The sequence below is a fragment of the Chiloscyllium punctatum genome, chromosome 36 (genome assembly GCF_047496795.1).
Source record: "Chiloscyllium punctatum isolate Juve2018m chromosome 36, sChiPun1.3, whole genome shotgun sequence".
Classification (NCBI taxonomy): Eukaryota; Metazoa; Chordata; class Chondrichthyes; order Orectolobiformes; family Hemiscylliidae; genus Chiloscyllium; species Chiloscyllium punctatum.
In genome coordinates, this window is record NC_092774.1 from 25544396 (window position 1) to 25568755 (window position 24360).

At 46.5% G+C, this 24360-nt stretch overlaps 2 protein-coding genes and 1 long non-coding RNA gene across 3 annotated transcripts in view; 2 read left to right on the forward strand and 1 right to left on the reverse strand.

Moving 5' to 3' along the window:
* The window catches only part of LOC140460918 (uncharacterized), a 35676-nt gene extending 31596 nt beyond the window's left edge, over positions 1 to 4080 (forward strand). Inside the window, exon 3 of the mRNA XM_072555643.1 lies at positions 3683 to 4080. The gene's annotated coding sequence lies outside the window, so the exon portion shown is untranslated. The remainder of the gene's footprint in view (positions 1 to 3682) is intronic.
* The window catches only part of LOC140460045 (uncharacterized), a 911064-nt gene extending 904349 nt beyond the window's left edge, over positions 1 to 6715 (forward strand). Inside the window, exon 5 of the mRNA XM_072554452.1 lies at positions 4013 to 6715. Coding sequence (XP_072410553.1) covers positions 4013 to 6058 — 2046 coding nt within the window. The 3' untranslated portion in view covers positions 6059 to 6715. The remainder of the gene's footprint in view (positions 1 to 4012) is intronic.
* A 5640-nt stretch (positions 6716 to 12355) lies between these two features.
* The window catches only part of LOC140460931 (uncharacterized), a 33655-nt gene continuing 21650 nt past the window's right edge, over positions 12356 to 24360 (reverse strand). Inside the window, exon 3 of the long non-coding RNA XR_011954398.1 lies at positions 12356 to 13450. This is a non-coding gene — a long non-coding RNA (uncharacterized lncRNA). The remainder of the gene's footprint in view (positions 13451 to 24360) is intronic.

The window sequence follows — 24360 nt, forward strand, 5'->3', positions numbered from 1 at the left end:
ATATATTCAATGACCCCCAAACTGCAGGGAGATATCCCCACTTCTGAACTCAATTCCTCTTGCTGATATACCACTTGCCTTGCTTATTGCTTGCTGCACCTGTCTGACAATGGTGTTAACAGGTGTAGAATGACGCTGAGGCCCCTTTGTACATCCATGCATCATTCCTGATGAAGGGCTCAGCCCCGAAACGTTGACTCTCCTGCTCCTTGGATGCTGCTTGACCTGCTGTGCTTTTCCAGCACCACACTTTTTGACCCTGATCTCGAGCATCTGCAGTTCTCACTTTCTCCACATCCAAATACAACTCCATTTATACAATACACCTGCTTTCTGGGGTTTTTTTCCACAGCAAAGGCTAGAACTTCACATTGTGGTACTGCATTTGCCATGTGTTTGCAAATTCTACATCTTCTCTACATCGGGGAGACAGAGCATAAACTTGGGGAATGGTTCACTGAGCATCGCAGCCAGGTCCATTGAGGCTGACTGGACCTCCCAGTCACCATCCATTTTAATTCCCCTTCCCACTCCCTTTCTGACATGATCATATTTGGCCTCCTCCATTGCCACAATGAACCAAACCGCAAATTGGAGGAACAAAACCTCATCCACCACCTGCGCAGCCTACAGCTCAGCGATCTCAACATTGAGTTCTCCAATTTCAAATAGCCTCCCTTCCCATCCCCCAACTCCCTTCCCCCAACCGTTGTGATGAAGGGCTTGTGCTCAAAACGTTGATTTTCCTGCTGCTCGAATGCTGCCTGACCTGCTGTGATTTTCCAGCACTACACTCTCGACACTAATTTAGGATATCTGGTCGGCCTGGATGGGTTGAACCAAAGGATCTGTTTCCGAGCTGTACAACTCTGACTCTAAATAATTAAAAAGTAGATTTTTCCAAATAACAAACTATATCCATGTACACCACATGCTTTACTAACCATTTTCAACAGGTCCTGCCCCTTCAGTGATGAAGGGGCATAGACATGCTGGTGCATAATCTCCTTCACTAGTATTTACACACTATCCTAAGCAATTGCACAAGTAACAGCAAGAGTAAACAGCACAGCAATTTAAAAAAAAGAACAAGGATTAATAAAACAGTTGAGGGTAAACAGCACAAGGATTAAGAAAAAGTGAGGGTAAAAAGCACAATGATTAAAAACAACACTGAAGGTAAAAAGCACAAGCGCCAGTAAAAGCAGATGGAAAGTCAGTGTAAAATGTCAATATGACAGGACAGGCCATACATTCCTTCCCCTCCATCCCTCAAACTGCCACACCTTTCACGTCCCAGACCAATACGGTCCAAATGGGTGTCTGCCCTGGCCGCACAGTATTTTGTATGTTTCAATTAGATGTCAGAGTGTGGGCCTGTTAAGGGAGGGAAGAGAGTTCACTGTAAATTAGAATTGATTGGTGGGCTGATGGGCCAAGGAGTGGCAGATGGAGTTTAATTTAGAGAAATTAAGGTGTTGCATTTTGGTCAAGCAATCCAGGCAGGACTGACACAGTTAAGGGGAGTATTGCAGAACAAAGAGACCTTGGAGTGCAGGTCCATAGTTACTTGAAAGTGGAGTTGCAGGTAGGCAGGATGTGAATGAGGTGTTTGGTATGCTGGCCTTTATTGGTCAGGGCATTGAGTGTAGGAGTTGGGAGGTCATGTTGTGGCTGTGCAGGGCATTGGTTCGGCCACTTTTGGAATACTGTATTCAGTTCTGGTCTCCCTGCTATTGGAAACCTGTGTGAAACTTTGAAAGATTGACAAGGCTGTTGCCAGATTTGGAAAGTTTGAGCTACAGGGAGAGGCTGAACAGGCTGGGGATATTTACCCTGGAGTCTAGATTAGAGTGGTGCTGAAAAAGCACAGCAGTTCAGGCAGCATCCGGTACTGCTCCTTGGATGCTGCCTGACCTGCTGTGCTTTTCCAGCACCACTCTAATCTGGACTCTGGTTTCCAGCATCTGCAGTCATTGTTTTTACCATATTTACCTAGAGCCTCAGAAGCTGAGGGATGATCTTGTAGACATTTGTAAGGGCCATGGATAGGATGAATACCCAAAGACTTTTCCCCAGGGTAGGGGAGTCCAAAACTAGAGGGCATACGTTTGAGATGAAAGGGGAATGATTTAAAAGGGACCTGAGAGGCAACCTTTGCAACACCCTCTGTGAATGTATGGAATGAACTGCCAGAGGAAGTGGTGGAGACTGATCCAGTTACAACACTTAAAAGGCATCTGGATGTCGGTCTGTTCTTAGCTCTGCTGGATTTCTACTGAAGCTTTGACCCCCTCTTGTACACCTGCTGGAACAATAAAACATTCAGTCAATCAAGCCCTAACCTACAATCCCCCGCCTGTCAACCATCCAGACATAAAAGTGTAGTCATAACAGGGAATCAAACAAGAAAAATAAACCAAATTCGAAATGAAAATGCTTAATGTTTGTTTATTTGGAAGTAAACCAGAAATAGGGCTCTCCCAAGATTCGTATGGTGCCCTACTTGAGGAATTTTGTCTCCCTCACACCTAACTATTAGTACCCAGCTATGATTTACAACAATATTGACACCAACAGAAATAAGGCATCTGATATCAAATAGGCATTGAAATATACAGCACAGAAATAGACGTTTTTTCTCTCTCTCATGCACATACACACGTATAAGTCCATGTGGGTGAATTTGAATTTGCAGAATGATATTTGTACATACATTTTACTTTGCTCAAAAAATGCACAATCTGCAGGCAGTCAACCTATGTAATATTTTGTCAATTCCACTTTGGAAATAGAACCAGTCTGACTCAAGATTGGGACACAGACAGACTCTGACCTCACACCTTTAATACGTTGTCTGAGCTGAGATGTCATATTTTGCTATAAAACCTTAAGTTATTTCAAGAAGGTGATCTACGAGAATTTCTGGGGTTTACATAGTAATAATAGCTGCAACCCATTCTAAAAGATGAAAGACTTAATAATCCAGGTTTGTTCAATATATCATTTCAGTGGCAGGACACTATAATGTTTTTCTATAAATTCTGTGTCTTATGATCTTATTCTCCACAACCACTTGAAGGATCAGCGCTCCGAAAGTGAGTGCTTCCAAATAAATCTGTTGAACTATAACCCTGTAGTTTTTAACTTTGTCCAGGTTAGGATGGATTGACCATGCTAAATTACATGGTGCCCATGGATGTGCAGGTTAGGTGCATTAATCAGGAGGTAAATGTTAAGTAATGAGGGTAGCGGAATGGATGTGGGTGTTCAGAGGGTCGGTGTGGAGTCTTTGGGCCAAGAAGCTGCTTCCACACTGTGGGGATTCTCTGAAGGGAAGGGATTGTCACAAACTCATTGTTTTTTTTTGCATCCCAAAATCAGACCTGCTCACCTCTCAGCAGTATCCCAATGTTGTGGAAAATATTAACCTTCAGGTGGAGGTATCCAAAATTCAGAGATGTCAGTCTTGACGTTTTTGCTTTTCTGCCCTTGTAAGATCCTGAATCAGCATCTTCAGGAGAATTAGTTTGAGTGAAGTAAGAACAGAGTGGGAGAGAGAATGGGATGGTGCTTTCAATTTTGTGGAATAACAAAAGAAAAGAATATTCTGCAGAAGGTAGAATTGCTTGTTCAGAATTTCTACCCTGTACTGACAGTGATTTTTGAAATCTCTTTACAGAGTATTTGAAGGTCTGAAGACGGGAGTTTCAAAATCAACAGATGAACAGCTTATGCCTGAAACGTCGACTCTTCTGATCCTCGGATGCTACCTGACCTGCTGTGCTTTGCCAACACTGCACTTTGACTGACTCTCCAGTGTCTGCAGTCCTCACTTTGACGTCAATGTCTGACACTCACTCAATCCATCGGGACCGCAACAGTTTTCAACTATGACTCTGTGAGAAGGAGCAAAGCTTTGTGGTTCCAGTTTGAGTACGTTTTCAGCATCAGTGGGACTGGATGAGAGACCCTACTGTTGCAGCGCACTGTGTGTGGAGCCTGAAACAGTTATAGGGCCTGGAAAGAGGAATTCACAGTGGGGAGAGGCTCCACACGTGTGTGTGCAGCTGAAGCTTCGGCCATGGAGAAACCATGGGAGTGTAGCGACTGCGGGAAAGGCTTCCGTTTCCCGTCAGCCCTTGAGACACATCGGCGCAGTCACACAGGGGAGAGGCCCTTCAGCTGCCCCGATTGCGAGAAGGCCTTCAGCGATTCCTCTGCCCTGTTGAAGCACCGGCGGGTCCACACAGGGGAGAGGCCCTTCAGCTGCCCTGAGTGTGGGAAGGCCTTCAGCAATTCCTCTGCCCTGTTGAAGCACCAGCGGGTCCACACTGGGGAGAGGCCCTTCAGCTGCCCTGAGTGCGGGAAGGCCTTCAGCGATTCCTTCCACCTGATGAGGCACCGGCAGGTCCACATGAGGGAGAGGCCCTTCAGCTGCCCCGAGTGCGGGAAGGCTTTCAGCGATTCCTCTGCCCTGCTAAAGCACCAGCGGGTCCACACGGGGGAGAGGAGGCCCTTCAGCTGCCCAGAGTGTGGGAAAGCCTTTAGCAATTCCTCTGCCCTGCTAAAGCACCAGCGGGTCCACACGGGGGAGAGGCCCTTCAAATGCCCCGAGTGCGGGAAGGCTTTCAACGATTCCTCCAACCTGCTGACCCACCGGCGGGTCCACACGGGAGAGAGGCCATTCCCCTGCAGAGAGTGCGGGAAGGCCTTCAGGTATTCTTCTCAGCTGCTGAAGCACCAGCGGGTCCACACGGGGGAGAGGCCCTTTAACTGCCCCGAGTGCGGGAAAGCCTTCAATGATTCCTCCAACCTGCTGACCCACCGACAGATCCACACGGGGGAGAGGCCATTCCCCTGCCCCGAGTGTGGGAAGGCTTTCAGCAATTCCTCTGCCCTGCTGAGGCACCGGCTTGTCCACACGGGGAACAGGCCCTTCAAATGCCCCGAGTGCGGGAAGGCCTTCAACGATTCCTTCAATCTGCTGACCCACCGGCAGGTCCACACGGGGGAGAGGCCATTCCCCTGCGCAGAGTGCGGCAAGGCCTTCAGGTATTCTTCTCACCTGCTGACCCATTGGCGGGTCCACACGGGGGAGAGGCCCTTCAGCTGTTCCGAGTGCGGGAAGGCCTTCAGGAATTGCTCCAACCTGCTGACCCACTCGCAGGTCCACACGGGGGAGAGGCCATTCCCCTGCCCCGAGTGTGGGAAGGCCTTCAGCAATTCCTCTACCCTGCTAAGGCATCAGCGCGTCCATACAGGGGAGAGACCCTTCAGCTGCCCCAAGTGCGAGAAGGCCTTCAGCAGTTCCTCTGCACTGCTCAGGCACCAGCGGGTCCACACGGGGGAGAGGCCATTCCCCTGCCCCAAGTGCGAGAAGGCCTTCAGCAGTTCCTCCGACCTGTTGAGGCACCGGCGGGTCCACACGGGGGAGAGGCCCTACAGCTGCCTCGAGTGCGGGAAGGCCTTTACCCAGGCCTCTGCCCTGCTGAGCCACCGGCGGGTCCATACGGGGGAGAGGCCCTACAGCTGCCCTGAGTGCGGGAAGGCCTTTACCCAGTCCTCCCACCTGCTGACCCACCGACGGGTCCACATGGGTGAAGAGGCCGATCCCCTGCCCCGAATGCAGGAAAGTCTTCAACAATTCCTTCAACCTGCTGACCCATCGGCGGGTCCACACGGGGGAGAGGCCATTCCCCTGCGCGGAGTGCAGGAAGGCCTTCAGGAATTCCTCCAACCTGCTGAGGCACTCGCAGGTCCACACAGGGGAGAGACCATTCCCCTGCCCCGAGTGCGGGAAGGCCTTCAGGAATTCCTCCAACCTGCTGACCCACCCGCAGGTCCACACGGGGGAGAGTCCATTCCCCTGTCCCGGGTGCGGGAAGGCCTTCAGGAATTCCTCTGCCCTGCTGAGGCATCATCACGTCCACACGGGGGAGAGGCCCTTCAGCAATTCCTCTGCCCTGCTGAGTCACCGGTGGGTCCACACGGGGGAAGAGGCCGTTCTCCTGCCCCGAGTGCGGGAAGGCCTTCAGCAATTCCTCCGACCTGCTGACCCACCGGCGGGTCCACACAGGGGAGAGGCCAATCCCCTGGGGAGCCACCAGCGAGTTCACGTGCCATTGCAGGGGGATTGAAGGAACGGCGGCCAAGTGCCATTATCGACTGGACCATCAACCCAGTTCTGGGGATCCCGGGTTCTATCCCCCCACGACAAATGCTGGAATTGGAATTTGGTCCGAAATCTAGAGTTCAGAATCTAACAGTCAAACCCATTTTCAGTGGGGTGGGACTGGAAGAAAAACCCCATCTTATTCAATCAGTTTCTTTGTAGGGAAGGAAACTGTCGTTGTGGGAGAGGATTCATTCAGTTTCCCAGCTGCATCCCTTACCCGGTCTGGCCTACACGTAACTCCAGACACAGCAGTCAGATCGACCCTACGTTGCCCATCCAACTTAATTGGATACAGGATAATGGTTGAAATCACTGAGTGAGTCAATACTTCCTCCGGGTTAAGGCTGTACCAAGGATCCAATTACAAAGGACAACTTGGTAGTGACCAATAATGGAGAAAGTGAGGGGTTGGAGAGGGTGTGTGCACTTTGACCTCGAGCTGTTTTTTAAAAAATTGCTACTTTTTCTTCACCTTTCTGCTGGGAGCTTCTGAAGCTGTAACAAGGTTGGGTCGCAATAAAGATTACCTGAACTTCCCGTCGAGCTAAGACTCTCATTGAGAGCTTTGAACTGCAACAGGTTTTTGTTTTAAAACTGCCCATTTCTTACAGGTGAAAGTGAGAACTGCAGATTAGAGTGCCACAGGCAAAGCACAGCAGGTCAGGCAGCATCTGAGGAGCAGGAAAATCGACATTTCGGGCAATGTTGATGTTCCTGCTCCTTGGACGCTGCCTGACCTGCTGTGCTCATTTCTTACAGCCTTCTGTACTACGTTTCCAATGTTGTGTATCGGTTGCAGCAGTGAATGAGTAGCCAGTATTGTTAGAAATTGTAAATTTTTCAGGAGTGCAGCTACTAATCATGTCATCGGATTTGTACAGTTTCCTGGCAGGATTGCGCTATGTCCACTGGAAGCGATGTGGAGGTGCCGATGTTGGACTGGGGTGGATAAAGCTAAAAATCACACAACACCAGGATATAGTCCCAACAGGTTTATTTGGAAGCACTAATTCCAGAATGCTGCTCCTTCATCAAGTAGCTGTGGAGCAGGATCATAAGCTGCAGCGTTTATAGCAAAAGCTCAGTGTCATGCAACTGATCGGATTTATTGAACAAACCTAGATTGCGAATTAGTCTTTCATCTTTTACCATGGATTGCAGGTTTCAGGTCATTAATAGTTAAACCCCAGAACTACTTTTAATTCACCTTCTCGAGATGATTTAAGGTTTTATAAAAATAGGTGACATCTCAGCTCAGATACTGCATAAAAGGTGTGAGGTTCGGGTCTGTATCCCAATCTTGAATCCGACTAGTTCTATTAACCAAAGTAGGAATTTCTAAAATATTAAATGGATTGACTGCCTGCAGTTTGTGTGCTTTCTGAGCAAAATTGAATGTATCTGCAAATGCAGATTCACCCCATAGACTTGTGTGACTGTGTGTGTATGTGTGTGTGCATGCATGCTAATGAAGTGGATGTTTGATGGAGTATAAGCCTGTGAGATGGTGAGAGTGTTGGGGGGGCGGGGGGGGGGGGTGTCTGAGAGAGCGACAGATGAAGGCAAGGGGTTGTATTTTGCTAAAACAGTGAAGGGCAATTAATGGTAGGGCCCTGCATCATATTGTAGAACAGAGACGTGGGGTGGGTTCAGGTACATAAAGTTAAAAATCACACATCAGGTTATCGTCCAACTGGTTTATTTGGAAACATGAGCTTTCGGAGCATTGCTTCTTCATTAGGTGTTTGTGGAGCAGACTCATAAGACACAACCACCTGATGAAGGAGCAGCGCTCCAAATGCTAGTGCTAGCAAATGAGCCTGGTGTTGTGTGAATTTTAACTTCGTACGCCCCAGTCCAACACAGGCATCTCCAAATCAGGTACATAATTCTTTGAAAGTTGCATCAAAGGTAGACAAGGTGATGAAGGAGGTGTTTAGTACAATTGCCTTAATTGTTCACACTGTTCAGTGTAGGAGTTGGGACATCATGTTGAGGTTGTACAGGATATAGCCACACACACAAGAACGGCAACATCGACAGAGAGCATACTGCATGTGCTTGCCGGTGTCAGGAATAAATTGCACATGCTCCTTGCTGTACGACTTATAGAGTCATAGAGATGTGCAGCGTGGAAGCAGACCCTTCGGTCCAATCTGTCCATGCTGACACTGGAAGGTGACTGGTACTCCTGCCAATCAGAGGGTGGTTCATGTATGGAATGAATGTCCAGAGGAGGTGGTAGATGCATGTACAGATGCAACGTTTAAAAGACATTTGGATAAGTACCTGAATAGGCAAGGTGCGGAGGGATATGGGCCATATACTGGCAAGTGGCACTAGTTTCGTTTGAAAACAGCATGGAATAGTTGGACTGAAGGGTCCGTTTCTGTGCTGTCTGACTAACTGTTCTGTTGTGGTCTTAAAACCATTTTCTTGCCTTCCACTTTAAATGTGGTTACTGTACCTGTATCCAACACATAAATCACTCAAAAAAAAACATAAAAATCCACACTTGGTTGTTCAAAAATCAGAATATATTCAATGGCCCCCTAAATGCAGGAAGACATCCCCACTTCTAATCCCAGTTCATCTTACTAATATAGCACTTGCCTTGCTGATTGCTTGCTGTACCTGTCTGACAACTGGCAGTGACTGGTGTAGAGGGACGCTGAGGCCCCTTTGTACATCCATGCATCATTCCTGATTAAGGGCTCGTGCCCAAAATGTCAACTCTCCTGCTCCTCAGATGCTGCCTGTCCTGCTGTGCTTTTCCAGCCCCACATGTTTAGACTCTGATTCCAGCATCTGCAGGCCTCACTCTCTGCACATTGGAAGCTGAGGGTTAACCTTACTGAGGTTTGTAAGGGGTATGGAGAGTGAATACCCAAGCTCTTTTCCCCAGGGTAGGAGAGTCAAGAACTAAAGTGGCATAGCTTTTAAGTGAGTGGGGAAAGGGACTTGAGGAGCAACTTTCTCACACATGTATGGAACTGCCAGAGGAAGTGGTGGAGGCTGGAACAAGTACAACATTTAAAAACCATCTGGATGGGTACATGAACAGGAAGAGTTTAGAGGGATATTGGCCACATGTCGGCAAATGAGACAAGATTAATTTCGGATATCTGGTCAGCATGGACGAGTTGAGCCAAAGGGTCTGTTTCCATGCTGTGATACTGGAACTGTCTTTGGTGAATGCAGAAGTGTGGTTGTGAAGACTGGACTTTCAGAGCAGCTTTCCAAGATGTTTGCCCTTACTGGGAGCAAAAGTAGTTACAATGAAATTTTTGGTTTGTGAGACAGCAACTGTGAGTGAAGGAGTACATCTGGGAGTTTGGTGGAAAGCGTGAATTCATTGCACTGTAGGGATGAAGCCCTACCCTATCCAGTCATTTCTGGTGGTGGATGAGACCAGGCCTCAAGTTTAGGGAGAGTAGATTTAGGACAGAGATGAGGAGGAACTGCATTTCCCAGATAGTAGTCAATCTATGGAATTCTCTGCCCAAGGAAGAGAGGCAGTTTCATGAAGTATATTCAAGACACAGATGGATGGGTTTTTCATGGTCAGGGAATTAAGGGTAGTTGGGACAATGCAGGGAGGGTGGATATATCAGTCATGATCATAAGAAATGGTGGAGCAGGCTGGATGGGCCAAATGGCCGACTCCTACTTCTTTTACTATGAAACTATAATTCTGCATCTCCCATGGCCAACCCACCTAACCTGCACATCCCTAGACATTATGGGCAATTTAGCATGGCCAATCCAAATCAGCTGACAATCTTCATTCAACGCACTCTCCCTCCATTCTCACTTTGCTGAACCTAATCCCTACTGTACCTCACTCTGAAGGGTCTGGTTCGTGCTCATAACTGGCCCACACTCAGGGGAGATCTAATTGAAACATACAGAATACAACTGCCTGAGAGGAGAGACTAGGGCCGGAGGGCACTGTCTTAGAGTAAAGGGAAGACCTTTCAGAATGGAGGTAAGGAAAAACTTCTTCAGCCAGAGAGCGGTGAATCTATGGAATTCACTGCCACGGAAGGCTGTGGAGACCAGGTCACTGAGAATATTTAAGATTGAAATAGAGACGTTCTTGAGGATCAAGGGTTATAGGGAGAGAGTGGAATAATGGGGTTGAGAACTCATCAGCTGATGGGCTGAATGGCCTAACTTCTGCTCCTATGTCTTATAGTCTGTTGATGTCCCAGAAGAAAATTGGGAGCAGGAGTAGGCCATTTGGTCTTTTGAGCCTGGACCAGCATTGAACAGACCATAACTGGATATGAATCTACCCCCATTTAGATGGATAGGCTGAGACTGTTTCACTGGAAGAAAGTGAGGGCTGTAGATGCTGGAGAGCAGAGCAGGTCAGGGAGCATCTGAGGAGCAGGATAATCAATGCTTTGGGGATAAGCCCTTCATCAGGAATCTTTTCTGAGGATGTAGAAATGCAGAGGTCCGTTGCAGGTCTGGGAAAGTGAGGCTCTGAGCTGCAGCAGGACTGACTGCAGGTAGGGTAGATGGCGGCGCATGGCTGATCGCGTGGAAGGTAGGATCCGGAAAGAGCGTTGTTGTTGAAGGTTTTGGATTTGTAGTGTGTACTGGGTATCCTGTTTAGGTCCAAACTGGGTTGGTCTGAATGTGGTCCAGACTGCATGTGGGATCAGATGGTTCTGTAGGCAAGCATTGAGGAAGGAGATGTGGCTGTGGTAGCAAGTCTGCTTGAGGATGTAGCTGAAGTGCTTCAGGGCAGAGGAGAGGACTTGGGGAGGTACAGTGAGAGGGGGACTCACTGTGATCTTTGTAGACAGAGGATGAGAACTTCTTCCAGGTAGGTATCCTTGGAAGAGGCTTCATAGTAAGGTCGCAACCAATTCATAAAGTGAGGACTGCAGATGCTGGAGATATAGTGCTGGAAAGGTCAGGCAGCAACTGAAGAGCAGGAGAATATTTTGATTCCCGATCGAGGGCTTATGCCTCAAATGCCAATTCTGCTGCTCCTCAGATGCTGCCTGACCTGCTGTGCTTTTCCAGCATGACACTATCGACTCTATTTAGGATATCTGGTCAGCATGAACGGTTGTACAATTCTATGCCTCTAAATAATAAAAAGTACACTTTGACAAAAAACAAACTATATCCATGTTAACAAGGCTTAGTACACCACATGCTTTACTAACCATTCTCAACAGGTCCTGCCCTTTGCTTTTCCAGCAACACATTTTCAGCTCTGATCTCCAGCATCTGCAGTCCTCACTTTCTCCTGCCCCTTCAATGACTGAGGAACATATACATGTTGGTGCATAATCTCCTTCACTAGTATTTACACACTACCCTCAGCAATTGTACAAGTAACATCAAGGGTAAAAAGCACAAGGATTAAACAAACAGTGAGGGGGTAAAAATCACAAGCCCCAGTAAAAGCAGATGTAAAGTGAGTGTAAAATGTGACTATGACAGGACAGGCCCCACATTCCTTCCCCTCCGTCCCCCCCCCAACCTGCCTCACCTTTCACCTCCCGGGCCCAGTACCTTCCAGGTGGCCCCAGAGTTGACACAGGGGCCGCCCCACGACCAGTAGAACTCCACCACCCAGGCGGCCGACGGGTTCCCAAACAGGCCCTTAACCCCATCCGCCTCCAGAATGGTCACCGGCTCCTACCTGCTGTACAGCCGGGCGGTGTGGCCGTGACACAGCAGCTGCACCAGGAAGGCGGCGGTGCCCAGTGACGGGTGTCTGCCCCGGGGCCGCACGGCGCCATTTTCCTAACGGCCGCCCCTTCCCCGCTCGAGCGACTTCTCCTCCCAACCACCTTCACCCCCGCGTGACGTCAGCTCAGGGGGGTGGGCGGGGCCGGGGGAGCCTCACCGTCACCAAGTAACAGACACCTCGCGCTACAACTGCTCATTCACAAAAACAAACTCTCCTGTCTCGCTCTGCAGCTGCAGGGGGGACACTGCCACGTTTCGAGGAGCCCTGTCTACATTGGGAAAGCTCACGGCTCAATTTAAAGAGGTATTCCGACATAATAACCAAACATCATCATATCTAAAGGGGGAAATCTGCATTTTAAAGGGTCATGGACATTTTAACGGGCTATTTCTGCAAATAAAGAGATTTAAATGGACAAGATTATATTTCAAAGGGATGTGGGCACATTCAATGGGATATCTTAATACGTAAAGTGATGCAGTCATACCTATATGAATCTAGTTAAAAATCACACAACACCAGGTTATAGTCCAAGAGGTTTAATTGGAAGGACACTAGCTTTCAGAGCGTCGCTCCTTCATCAGGTGATTGTGGAGGACACAATGCTAAAGCACAGAATTTATAGCAAAAATTTACAGTGTGATGTAACTGAAATTATACATTGAAAAATACCTTGATTGTCTGTTGAGTCTTTCATCTGTTCGAATACCATGATAGTTTCACTTCTTTCATGTGAAAATCACAAAACCTTTTTTTCAAAGTTGCACGGTTAGCTGGAACAATTGATGTTAGCTAGACAATATGTTGAAGGTGTTAGCCCCCTGTGTTCTCTGTCTATGCCATGATGTTTAGATTGATTCTAATCTAAGAAGTGAGATAAGAGTTTTACATGAATTCATGCTTTTTTTGAGCAAAGTACAATGTAACTCTGTAAGTACAAATTCACTCCACAAAATATGTGTATGCATGTGGGTCTTTGTGTCTGTGTGTGTGTGTGTCTGTCTGGGTTGGGGGTTGTGAGTGCGAGAGAGAGTGTATATATGTGTGTAGTGAGTGTAGAGTGTCTTAAGTCTGTGAGGGGGTGCATGTATGAGTGTGGGAGTGTGTGCGCGTGTCTGGGGTGGGGGGGTGTGAGTGTCTGTGAGAGAGAGTGTCTATGTGTGTGCATGAGTGTAGAGTCGTCTAAGTCTCTGAGAGGGTGTCTGAGTGTGGGAGTGTGTCCCTGTGTATATGTGTGTGTGTGTAATGTGACATAAACCCAAGGTCCCGGTTGAGGCCTCCCTATGGGTACCGAACTTAGCTATCAGCCTCTGCTCAGCCACTTTTCGCTGCTGGATTAGTGGTGCTGGAAGAGCACAGCAGTTCAGGCAGCATCCAACGAGCAGCACATCTGCTGCTGCCTGTCCCTAAGTCCACCTTGGAGGATGGTCACCCGAAGTCGAATGTCCTGGACCACTGAATTGTTCCCCAATTGGGAGGAAACACTCCTGACTGTCGATTGTCGTAGCCTTTGCTCGGTTTCCCCAATGTACCATGCCTCAGGGCATCCTTGCCTGCAATGTATAAGATAGACAACGTTGGCTGAGTCACATGAGTACCTGCCACGTACAAGGTGGGAGGTATCCCCACGCGTAATGGTGGTATCCATGTCCACACTCTGACACATCTTGCAGCACCTACCATTATAGGGTTGTATGGCGTTGTCCTCAGAGCTGGACAGCTTGCTATGAACAATGATCTGTTTGCGGTTTGGCGGTTGTTTAAAGGCAAGCAGTGGAGGTGTGGGGAAGGTCTTGGCGAGATACTCATCCTCATTCATAATGTGTTGCAGGTCACGAAGAACATGGCATAGTTTTCCAGCTCCAGTACTGAACAAAGAAGGATATCCTGTCTGTTGCAGCACATGTCTGTCTCCTGAGGAGGTCATTATGGTTCCTTGCTGTGGCACATCGGAACTGGCACTCCCATACACACACACACACATGCAGACACTTCCACACACCCTTACAGACACATACTCCCACACACAGGCATCCTCTCAGAGACTTAGAACTCTCTACACATATATATACACTCTCTCACACTCACAACCCTAACCCAGACACACACACACTCACACGTATTTTGTGGGGTGAATTTGTACTTGCAGAGTTACATTGTACTTTGCTCAAAAAATGCATGAATTCATGTAAAACTCTTATCTCACTTTTTAGATTAGAATCAATCTAAACATCATGGCATAGACAGAGAACACAGGGGGCTAACACCTTCAACATATTGTCTAGCTAACATCAATTGTTACAGCTAACCATGCAACTTTTTAAAAAAAGTTTTGTGATTTACACATGAAAGAAGTGAAACTATTGTGGTATTCAAAAGCTAGTGTGCTTCCAGTTTAACCTGTTGGACTATAACCTGGTATTGTGTGATTTTTAACTTTGTACACCTCAGTCCAACATCTGCATCTCCAAATATATGAATCTACACTTCGAAGAGACGCTGCCCTATTTATAAACAGAAATATCCCTTGAAGAGACAGTCATATCTAACGAGTCATACATTATCGAGGGGGCAAGATTGCGATTGGAGGAACATAACACATTTAAAGGGCTTAGCTGCATGTAAATGGGCATTTCTATATTTAAAAAGATATATTGAAATCTAAAGAGACTTAGTCGTAATTAAAAATACATGGTAATATTTAGAAAGCATGACCATGTTGGAAATAGTGCAGACACTTTTAAAATCAGGGTTGAGCTGGGGGTAAGGTGATTTAATTTTTAAGAAATATGCAAGTTATTACGATTTGGAATGATCTTGAAGGGGTGATGGAACCAGTAATTGGTAAAGGTAATTGCAAAATTCATGAAAAGGAAATAATTCCAGATATATGTGGATGCAGGGAAATAATTCAGCAAAAGAGCCATTACATATGTGATGGATCAAACAATCTCCTTTTGAGAGAGATATAAATAGGAGCATCAATATTTAAGGAGAAATTCCAATTTTTGTTCTCCTCCCAAAGTCACTGACTTGTCAGGGTACAGGGTAAACAGAGCGATTTTCTTAGAAAAGCTCAGCATTTAGATTACATTCTTGAGAAGGTAATTTATAGATTAGGGTGGATTGGCCATGCTAAATTACCCATAATGCCCAGGGATGCGCAGTTTAGGGTGGATTGGCCTTTGCTATTTACCTTACTCCTCATGATTTTATAAATTAGGTTAGGTTCCCTACAGTATGGAAACAGGGCCTTTGGCCCGACAGGTTGCCCTCTGAAGAGCAACCCACCCAGACCCATTCTCCTACATTTACCCCTGACTAAAGCACCTAACACTATGGACAATTTTGTGTGGTCAATTCACCTGGCCTGTGCATCTTTGGATTGTGGGAGGAAACCGGAGCACTCGGAGGAATGTGCAAACTCCACACAGACAGTCGCCTGAGGAAGGAATCAAAGCAGTGCTGACCACTGAGCCACCATGCCACCCCCTCTCAAAGAGGTCACCCCTCAACAAAAGTGGTCTAAGCAAGGTCCAGTACAGCCACAATAAGACCTTCCAACTCCTCTCAATGTTCTGACCAATAGAGGGAAGCATACCAAGTGCCTTCTTCACTATCATGTTCACCTGAGACTCCACTTTTACGGAACTATGACCTCCTGTGCTCCAGTGAAAAAGGTCCCAGCCTCTCCTTATAATGCAAATCCTACAGTCCTGGCAACATCCTTGTAAATCTTTACTGAACCCTCTCTAATAGAATAACAGGGCTAGCAGAACCAGACTCAGTACTCTGAAAGTGGCTTCACCAACATCCTGTACAACCTTAACATGATGTCCCAACTCCTATACTCAATGGTGTGAACAGTGAAGGCAATAGTGATAAATGCCTTCTTAATCACCCTGTCTACCAGTGATGCAATTTTCAAAGAACTATGTACCTGAACCCCCCTCCTGCCATGTCTCTGTTCTACAACACAACCCAGGGTAGGCCACTAACTGTACAAGTCCTGCTCTTCCTTGACTTAGCAAAACGTAACCCCTTGCTTTTATTTGTACCTCTCTCATAGACAGCTCTTTCTCAGACAGACAGACACACACACACACTCACTTTACCAAGCATGCAAAGACTCTTCCACGCACTCTCACGCAAACGTGCACACACACACACGCATAACTCTATGGGGTGAATTTGTATTGGCAGAATTATATTTGCAGATACATTCAATTTTGCTCAAAAGGCAGTCAATCCATGTAATATTTTACAAATTCCTACTTTGGAAATAGAACCAGTCTGAGTCAAGATCGTGATACTGACAGACACGAACCTCACACCTTTAATGCATTTTCTGAGCTGAGATGTCAACTTTTTTTTTAAGAAAACCTTAAGTCATTTTGAGAACGTGACTTAAAAGATGTTCTGGGATTTACGGATTAATGAACCAAAACCTGCAACGCATTCTAAAAGATGAAAGACTTAACAGCAATCTAGGTTTGTTTAATATATTCTATCAGTTGCATGACACAGTGATCTTTTGCGAGATAATCTGTGTCTTATGATCCTGCTCCACAGCTACTTGGGTAAAGGTTGCAGCTGTGATAACTCAGTGTGGGATTCCTCAAGTTTCTCCATGGCTGAAGCCTCAGCTGCACACAAACGTGTGTATACCTCCTCCCTGCTGTGAATTCCTCTTTTCAGGTCGTAGATCTGTTTCACACTCCACATTCAATGCCCTGCAACAGTAGCCTCTCTCATCCAGTCCCACTGATGCTGAAAACATACTCAAACAGGAACCAAAAAGCTTTGCTCCTTCTCCCAGAATCATAGTTGAAAATTGTTGCAGTCCCAATGGATTGAGTGACTGTCAGACATTGACGTCAAAGTGAGGACTGCAGACGCTGGAGAGTCAGTGTTGAAAAATGTGGCATTGGAAAAGCACAACAGGTCAGGCAAAAAGAGATTACAAAAGTCATCACTATCATTGCAGGGTGGAAATTCAGAACAAGCAATTCTACTTTCTGCAGAATATTCTTTTCTTTTGTTATTCCACAAAAAGCACCATCCCACTCTCTCCCCTCTGTTCACACTCTGCTCTAACTAATTCTCCTGAAGGTGCTGATTCAAGATCGGGGTAGAAAAGCAAAAACATCAAGTCTGACATCTCACTGAATTTTGGATAACTCTATCTGAAAGTTAATATCTTTCACAACACTGAGATACTGCTTAGAGTGAGCAGGTCTGATTTTGGGAAGCAAAAAAAAGTGCGTCAATTCAGGGTGAACCTGCAATGCAGTTTCTTGTGGAACAACCAGACACAAAATGGTTAACGTCCCCAGGAAGGTAGAAGGAAAATGAAACATCAAGGCATTAACACCGACACACTTCAGTCAACTCTTCTGCTCCCAGTAAGGTCAAAGCTGCTCTGAAAGTCCAATCTTCACAATCACAGTTCTGCTTTCACCGAAGACGTTTAGAGTCAAACTGCATGGAAACAGACCCTCTGGCCCAACTTGTCTGAGCTGACCAGATATCATCAATTAATCTAGTCACATTTGCCATCACTTAGCCCCTATATGGGCCGGGTGCTGGCAGGTGGGATTAAGATTGGGTTGGCTATCTGGTCGGTATAATTAGGGGGACAGATAGTATCCTTTGCAAGCCGGATCGGGAGTCTCGCATGGTGTGTTGCCTGCCCGGTGCCAGGGTGCGAGACATCTCTGACCGGCTTGAAAGGATATTGGAGCGGGAGGGGGAGGATCCAGTTGTTGTGGTCCACGTTGGTACCAACAACATAGGCAAGACTAGGGTGGAGGACCTGTTTGGGCATTACGAAGCACTAGGCAGGAAATTGAAGCACAGGTCCTCAAGGGTCATAATCTCCGGATTACTGCCCGAGCCACGTGCCAATTGGCATAGGGACAAGAAAATTAGGCAAGTAAACACGTGGCTAAGGGATTGGTGTGGGAAAGAGGGATTCCACTTCATGGGGCATTGGCATCAGTTTTGGAACAGGGGGGATCTGTACCGTTGGGATGGTCTCCACCTGAACCGATCAGGTACCAATGTTCTGGCGAAGAGGATAAATAGGGTGGTCAGTAGGACTTTAAACTTCTGAGTTGGGGGGAAGGGAAAGTGAAAGCGACAGGGAGTATGGAGGTAAATGGAAAGATAAGCAGCAGGATAGCATGTTTTCAGGCGGATTTAAAATTGAGGCAGACTGAGAATGCAGAAAAAAGCAAGGATAACTTAGGACATATGACTTACAACATCTCTAATAAGGAAGTTAGCATTAAGGCACTTTACCTGAATGCTCGTAGCATTCATAACAAAGCCGATGAATTAATGGCACAGATAATAGTGAATGATTATGATGTAGTAGGCATCACAGAGACTTGGTTACAGGGGGGTCAGGACTGGCAGTTAAACCTCCATGGTTTTTCGACTTATCGAAAAGACAGAGAGGTGGGCAGAGGGGGTGGGGTTGCCTTGTTAGTTAAGAACAAAATTAAATCTATGGTATTGAATGACATAGCGTCGGATGATGTGGAGTCTGTGTGGGTGGAATTGAGGAACCACAAAGGCAAAAAAACCATAATTGGAGTTGTGTACAGACCTCCTAACAGTGGTCAGGACCAGGGACGCAACATGTACCGGGAAATAGAGAAGGCATGTCAGAAAGGCAAGGTTACATTGATCATGGGTGACTTCAATATGCAGGTGGACTGGGTAAATAATGTTGCTAGTGGATCTAAAGAAAGGGAATTCATGGAATGCTTACAGGATGGCTTTTTGGAACAGCTAGTCATGGAGCCCACAAGAGAGCAGGCTATTCTGGACCTAGTGCTTTGCAATGAACCAGACTCTATAAAAGATCTTAAAGTAAGGGAACCCTTAGGAAGTAGCGACCATAATATGGTAGAGTTCAGTCTGGAGTTTGAAAGGGAGAAGGCGAAATCTGATGTAATGGTGTTACAGTTGAATAAAGGTAATTATGAGGGCATGAGAGAGGAACTGACTAAAATAGACTGGAAGCAGAGGCTAACCGGGAAGACACTAGAGCAAAAATGGCAGGAGTTTGTAGGTATAATTGAGGACACTGGGTTCATTCCCAAGAAAAGAAAGATTAACCGGGGAGGGATTAGACAACCTTGGCTGACAAAGGAAGTCAGGAAATGTATTAAAGAAAAAGAGAGATCCTATAAAGTGGCTAAGAACAGTGGGAAATCAGAAGATTGGGAAGGATACAAAAGCAAACAGAGGATAACAAAGAGTGTAATAAGAAATGAGAGGATCAAATATGAAGGTAGGCTAGCCAGTAATATTAGAAATAATAGTAAAAGTTTCTTTCAGTACATAAGAAACAAACGACAGGCAAAAGTAGACATTGGGCCACTTCAAACTGATGCAGGGAGCCCAGTGATGGGAGATAAGGAAATAGCAGGAGAACTTAACAAGTACTTTGCGTCAGTTTTCACAGTGGAAGACAGGAGTAATATCCCAAAAATTAAAGGGTGTCACGGGGCTGAGTTGAGTATGGTTGCCATTACGAAAGAGATAGTGCTAGAAAAGTTAAAAAGTCTTAAAATTGATAAATCTCCTGGCCCCGATGGGATACACCCTAGAGTTCTGAGAGAGGTTGCTGAGGAAATAGCAGAGGCATTGGTTGAGATCTTTCAAGAGTCACTGGAGTCAGGAAAGGTCCCGGACGATTGGAAGATGGCTGTAGTAACCCCCTTGTTCAAGAAAGGATCAAGGCAAAAGATGGAAAATTATAGGCCAATCAGCTTAACCTCGGTTGTTGGTAAAATTCTAGAATCCATCATTAAGGATGAGGTTTCTAAATTCTTGGAAGAGCAGAGTCTGATTAGAACAAGTCAACATGGATTTAGTAAAGGGAGGTCATGCCTGACAAACCTGTTGGAATTTTTTGAAGAGGTAACAAGTAGGTTAGACCAGGGGAACCCAGTGGATGTGGTCTATCTGGACTTTCAAAAGGCCTTTGATAAGGTGCCACACGGGAGACTGCTGAGCAAGGTGAGGGCCCATGGTGTTCGAGGTGAGCTGCTGGGATGGATTGAGGATTGGCTATCTAACAGAAGGCAGAGAGTTGGGATAAAAGGTTCTTTTTCAGAATGGCAGCCGGTGACGAGCGGTGTCCCGCTGGGGCCACAGCTATTCGCATTATATATTAATGATTTGGATGAGGGAACCGGGGGCATTCTAGCGAAGTTTGCCGATGATACAAAGTTAGGTAGACAGGCAGGTAGTACTGAGGAAGTGGGGAGGCTACAGAAGGATCTAGACAGGTTGGGAGAGTGGTCCAGGAAATGGCTGATGGAATTTAACGTGAGCAAGTGTGAGGTCTTGCACTTTGGCAAAAAGAATATAGGAATGGACTACTTTCTAAATGGTGAGAAACTTAATAAAGCCAAAGCACAAAGGGATCTGGGAGTGCTAGTCGAGGATTCTCTAAAGGTAAACATGCAGGTTGAGTCTGTGATTAAGAAAGCGAATGCAATGTTGTCTCTTATCTCAAGAGGGTTGGAATATAAAAGCAGAGATGTACTACTAAGACTTTATAAAGCTCTGGTTAGGCCCCATTTGGAGTACTGTGTCCAGTTTTGGTCCCCACACCTCAGGAAGGACATACTGGCACTGGAACGTGTCCAGCGGAGATTCACACGGATGATCCCTGGAATGACAGGTCTAGCATATGAGGAACGGCTGAGGATACTGGGATTGTATTTGTTGGAGTTTAGAAGATTAAGGGGAGATCTAATAGAGACGTACAAAATAATACATGGCTTTGAAAAGGTGGATGCTAGAAAATTGTTTCTGTTAGGCGAGGAGACTAGGACCCATGGATACAGCCTTAGAATTAGAGGGGGTCATTTCAGAACGGAAATGCGGAGACATTTCTTCAGCCAGAGAGTGGTGGGCCTGTGGAATTCATTGCCATGGAGTGCAGTGGAAGCCGGGACGCTAAATGTCTTCAAGGCCGAGATTGATAGGTTCTTGTTGTCTAGAGGAATTAAGGGCTACGGGGAGAACGCTGGCAAGTGGAGCTGAAATGCGCATCAGCCATGATTGAATGGCGGAGTGGACTCGATGGGCCGAATGGCCTTACTTCCACTCCTATGTCTTATGGTCTTATGGTATAGATGAGTTGGACCGAATGGTCTATTTCCATGCTATACATCTCTATGTCTCCAGTTGCATTTGCCATCACTTGGCCCCTATCCGTCTGAACCCTTTGTATTCATATGCCCATCCAGATACCTTTCAACTATTGCAGTTGTAACAGCCCCCACCACTTCCTCTCGCAGCTCACTCCATATATGCACCACCCTCTCTGTGAAAAGTTGCCCCTGAGGTCTATTTTATATCTCCCCCCGTCCTCACCCTAAACCTATTACCCTCGAATTCTGGACTCCCGCATCCCAAGGAAAAAACCTTGTCTATTTACCCTCATGATTTTATAAAAGTGATATCACCCCTCAGACTCTGGCGCGATGGGGAAAACAGCCCCACCCCATCCTTCCGTCCCTCTTCACCCGGGTAATTAAGACACATACCTGAGTTTACAGAGTCTGCTCCCTCTCTGGATTCGCTCCAGTTTCTGCAAGTGAATAGATTTCCCCCTCCCCTCTCTCTCCCACCCAGGATGAAGAGTTGCCCAGAGGGAATCTCACTCTGAAACTGACAGGGCCACTTCTGCCTTATGATGCCATCGATGGGTCAGGGGTCAGGAGGAAATGGGAGACGGGGCGAGACTCGGAGCTCCACCGAAAGCAGGACCCCACAATGAGCATGCTACGGTTGGCCGGCTAGCCCGCACTGCCTTGTATCGTTTGTAGAAATCCCTTCCATTCAGAGAATCCCCACAAGTGTGGAAGCAGGCCACTCAGCCCAACGAGTCCACATCGACCATCCGAAGGGTAACCCACCCACACCCATTCCCCTATTCCTATTGCTCTACATTTACTCCCTGTGTACTACACCTAAACTGCACATCCCTGGGCACTAGCATAGCAAATCCACCCTAACATGGATAAAGTTAAAAATCACACAACACAAGGTTATAGTCCATCAGGTTTATTTAGAAGCACTAGCTTTTGGAGTGCTGCTCCTTCATTGGGTGGTTGCAGAGAATAATATCATAAGACACAGAATTTATGGAAAAAACATTACAGTGTCCTGCCACTGAAATGACATATTGAACAAACCTGGATTGTTAAGTCTTTTAAGGGCAGCATAGTGGCACAGTGGTTAGCACTGCTGCCTCACAGCACCAGAGATCCAGGTTCAATTACACCTCTTTGTGGAGGTTGCACATTCTTCTTGTGTCTGCGTGGGTTTCCTCCGGTTTCCTCCCACAGTCCAAAAATGTGCAGGTCAGGTGAATTGGCCATGCTAAATTGCCTGTAGTATTAGATGTTGGGGAATGGGTCTGGGTGGGTTGCGCTTCGACGGGTCGGTGTGGACTTGTTGGGCCGAAGGACCTGTTTCCACACTGTAAGTAATCTAATCTTTTCAAATGGGTTGCGGGTATCATTAATATGTCAATCCCAGAACTTCCTGTAAGGCATCTTCTTGAGACAAGAGACAAAATGTCTATTTCCATCCTGTGCATTTCTATGTCTATTTGAGAACAGATGACTTACTTCTGTTGGTGTAAATATTGTTGTAAATCATAGCTGGGTACGAATAGTTAGATGTAAGGGAGCGAGAATTCCTCAAGTAGGGTAGTATAAGAATCCTGGGGGACTCCTATTTCTGGTTTACTTCCTAATGAACAAACATTAAACATGAGCACCTTTTTTTAATTTTGTTTCATTTTTATTGTTTGATTCCCTGCTATGACTATACACTGTGTCTGGATGGCTGACAGGCTGGGAGATTGTGAGTTGGGGCTTGATTAACTGAATGTTTTATTGTTCTGGAAAGTGTAAAAGGGGGAGGTCAAAGCTTCAGCAGAAAACCAACAGAGCTGAGAACAGATCGACATCATACTCTCTGGGAAGATCAACGGAGGATGAGAAATCAGGACCTGAAATCCGAGCTGACACCAGTCTGCCCTGTGATCAGTGCTTTGATTAGCAACGCCAATCCTCTACCTTTACCTAGCTTCCCATTTGATTACCCCCTTGATATTCAGGATCCAATCCTTGTCATCCTGAAGCCATGTCACTGTAAGGAGTTTCAGATCATAATTATTCTCTTCAATGTGTGCAGTCAATTCATTCACTTTTGTTCCAATGCAGCACCCATTCAGACACACCGTTTTTAGTTTCAATTTTTGTGATCTTTCAAATCCAGTTTGATTTCTGGTACATTTATCCTCCTTGTCCCTTTCTGTCATTCTCTGATGTTCATTTTCCACATCACTACATTGCTCACTGGCCTTGATTTGGGTTGTCCATGTTAAATTGCTCATAGTGTCCAGGGATGTGCAGGTTAGGTGAGTTGGCCGTGGGAAATACAGGGTTACAATTTCAGTGTAAAAGAGCGGGAGTAGGCCATTTGGCCCATCCATTAAGATCATGGCTGATCTATCCATCATCTCAGTTCATCCTCTGCATTGTCCAAACTACCCTTAATTCCCCTACCATGCAAAACCCATCCAACTGCTTCCTTGGGCAGAGAATTCCATAGATTCACTACTCTCCGGGAAAAGCAGTTCCTGATGAAGGGCTTCTGCCTGAAACGTCCATTTACCTGCTCCTCAGATGCTGCCTGACCTGCTGTGCTTTTCCAGCACCACACTCTTTTTCACTGGAGCACAGGAGGTTCAGAGGTGACCTTATAGAGGTTTATAAAATCATGAGAGGTGAATGGTGGGTGTCCTTTCCCTAGGGTGGGGGTTTCAAGATTATCTTTATTTGCATCTCTCCATACACCCACCCCCAGTCTTGAATAAGGGTTACACCTGAAACATCGACCTCTCCACCTTCTGATGCTGCCTGTCTTGCTGTGTTGGATTAGATTAGATTAGATTACTTACAGTGTGGAAACAGGCCCAACAAGTCCACACCTCCCCGCCAAAGCGCAACCCACCCATACCCCTACCTAACACTACGGGCAATTTAGCATGGCCAATTCACCTGACCTGCACATCTTTGGACTGTGGGAGGAAACCGGAGCACCCGGAGGAAACCGCAGACACAGGGAGAATGTGCAAACTCCACACAGTCAGTCGCCTGAGTCGGGAATTGAACCCGGGTCTCTGGCGCGGTGAGGCAGCAGTGCTAACCACTGTGCCACCGTGCCGCTCACGGTGTTCTTTGCCAATTGAGACACAGACCTGGACCAACGTTTCCAGAGTCTGTCCCCTCCCTGGATTCACTCCCTTTCCTTTCAGTTGCTGCAAGTCAACAATTGAACCCCAGAATGAAAAATAAATGAAAAAGGGAGGGAGAAAATAGAGTCCCGTACTCACAGATGTTGGACAGAGGAAGGAAGT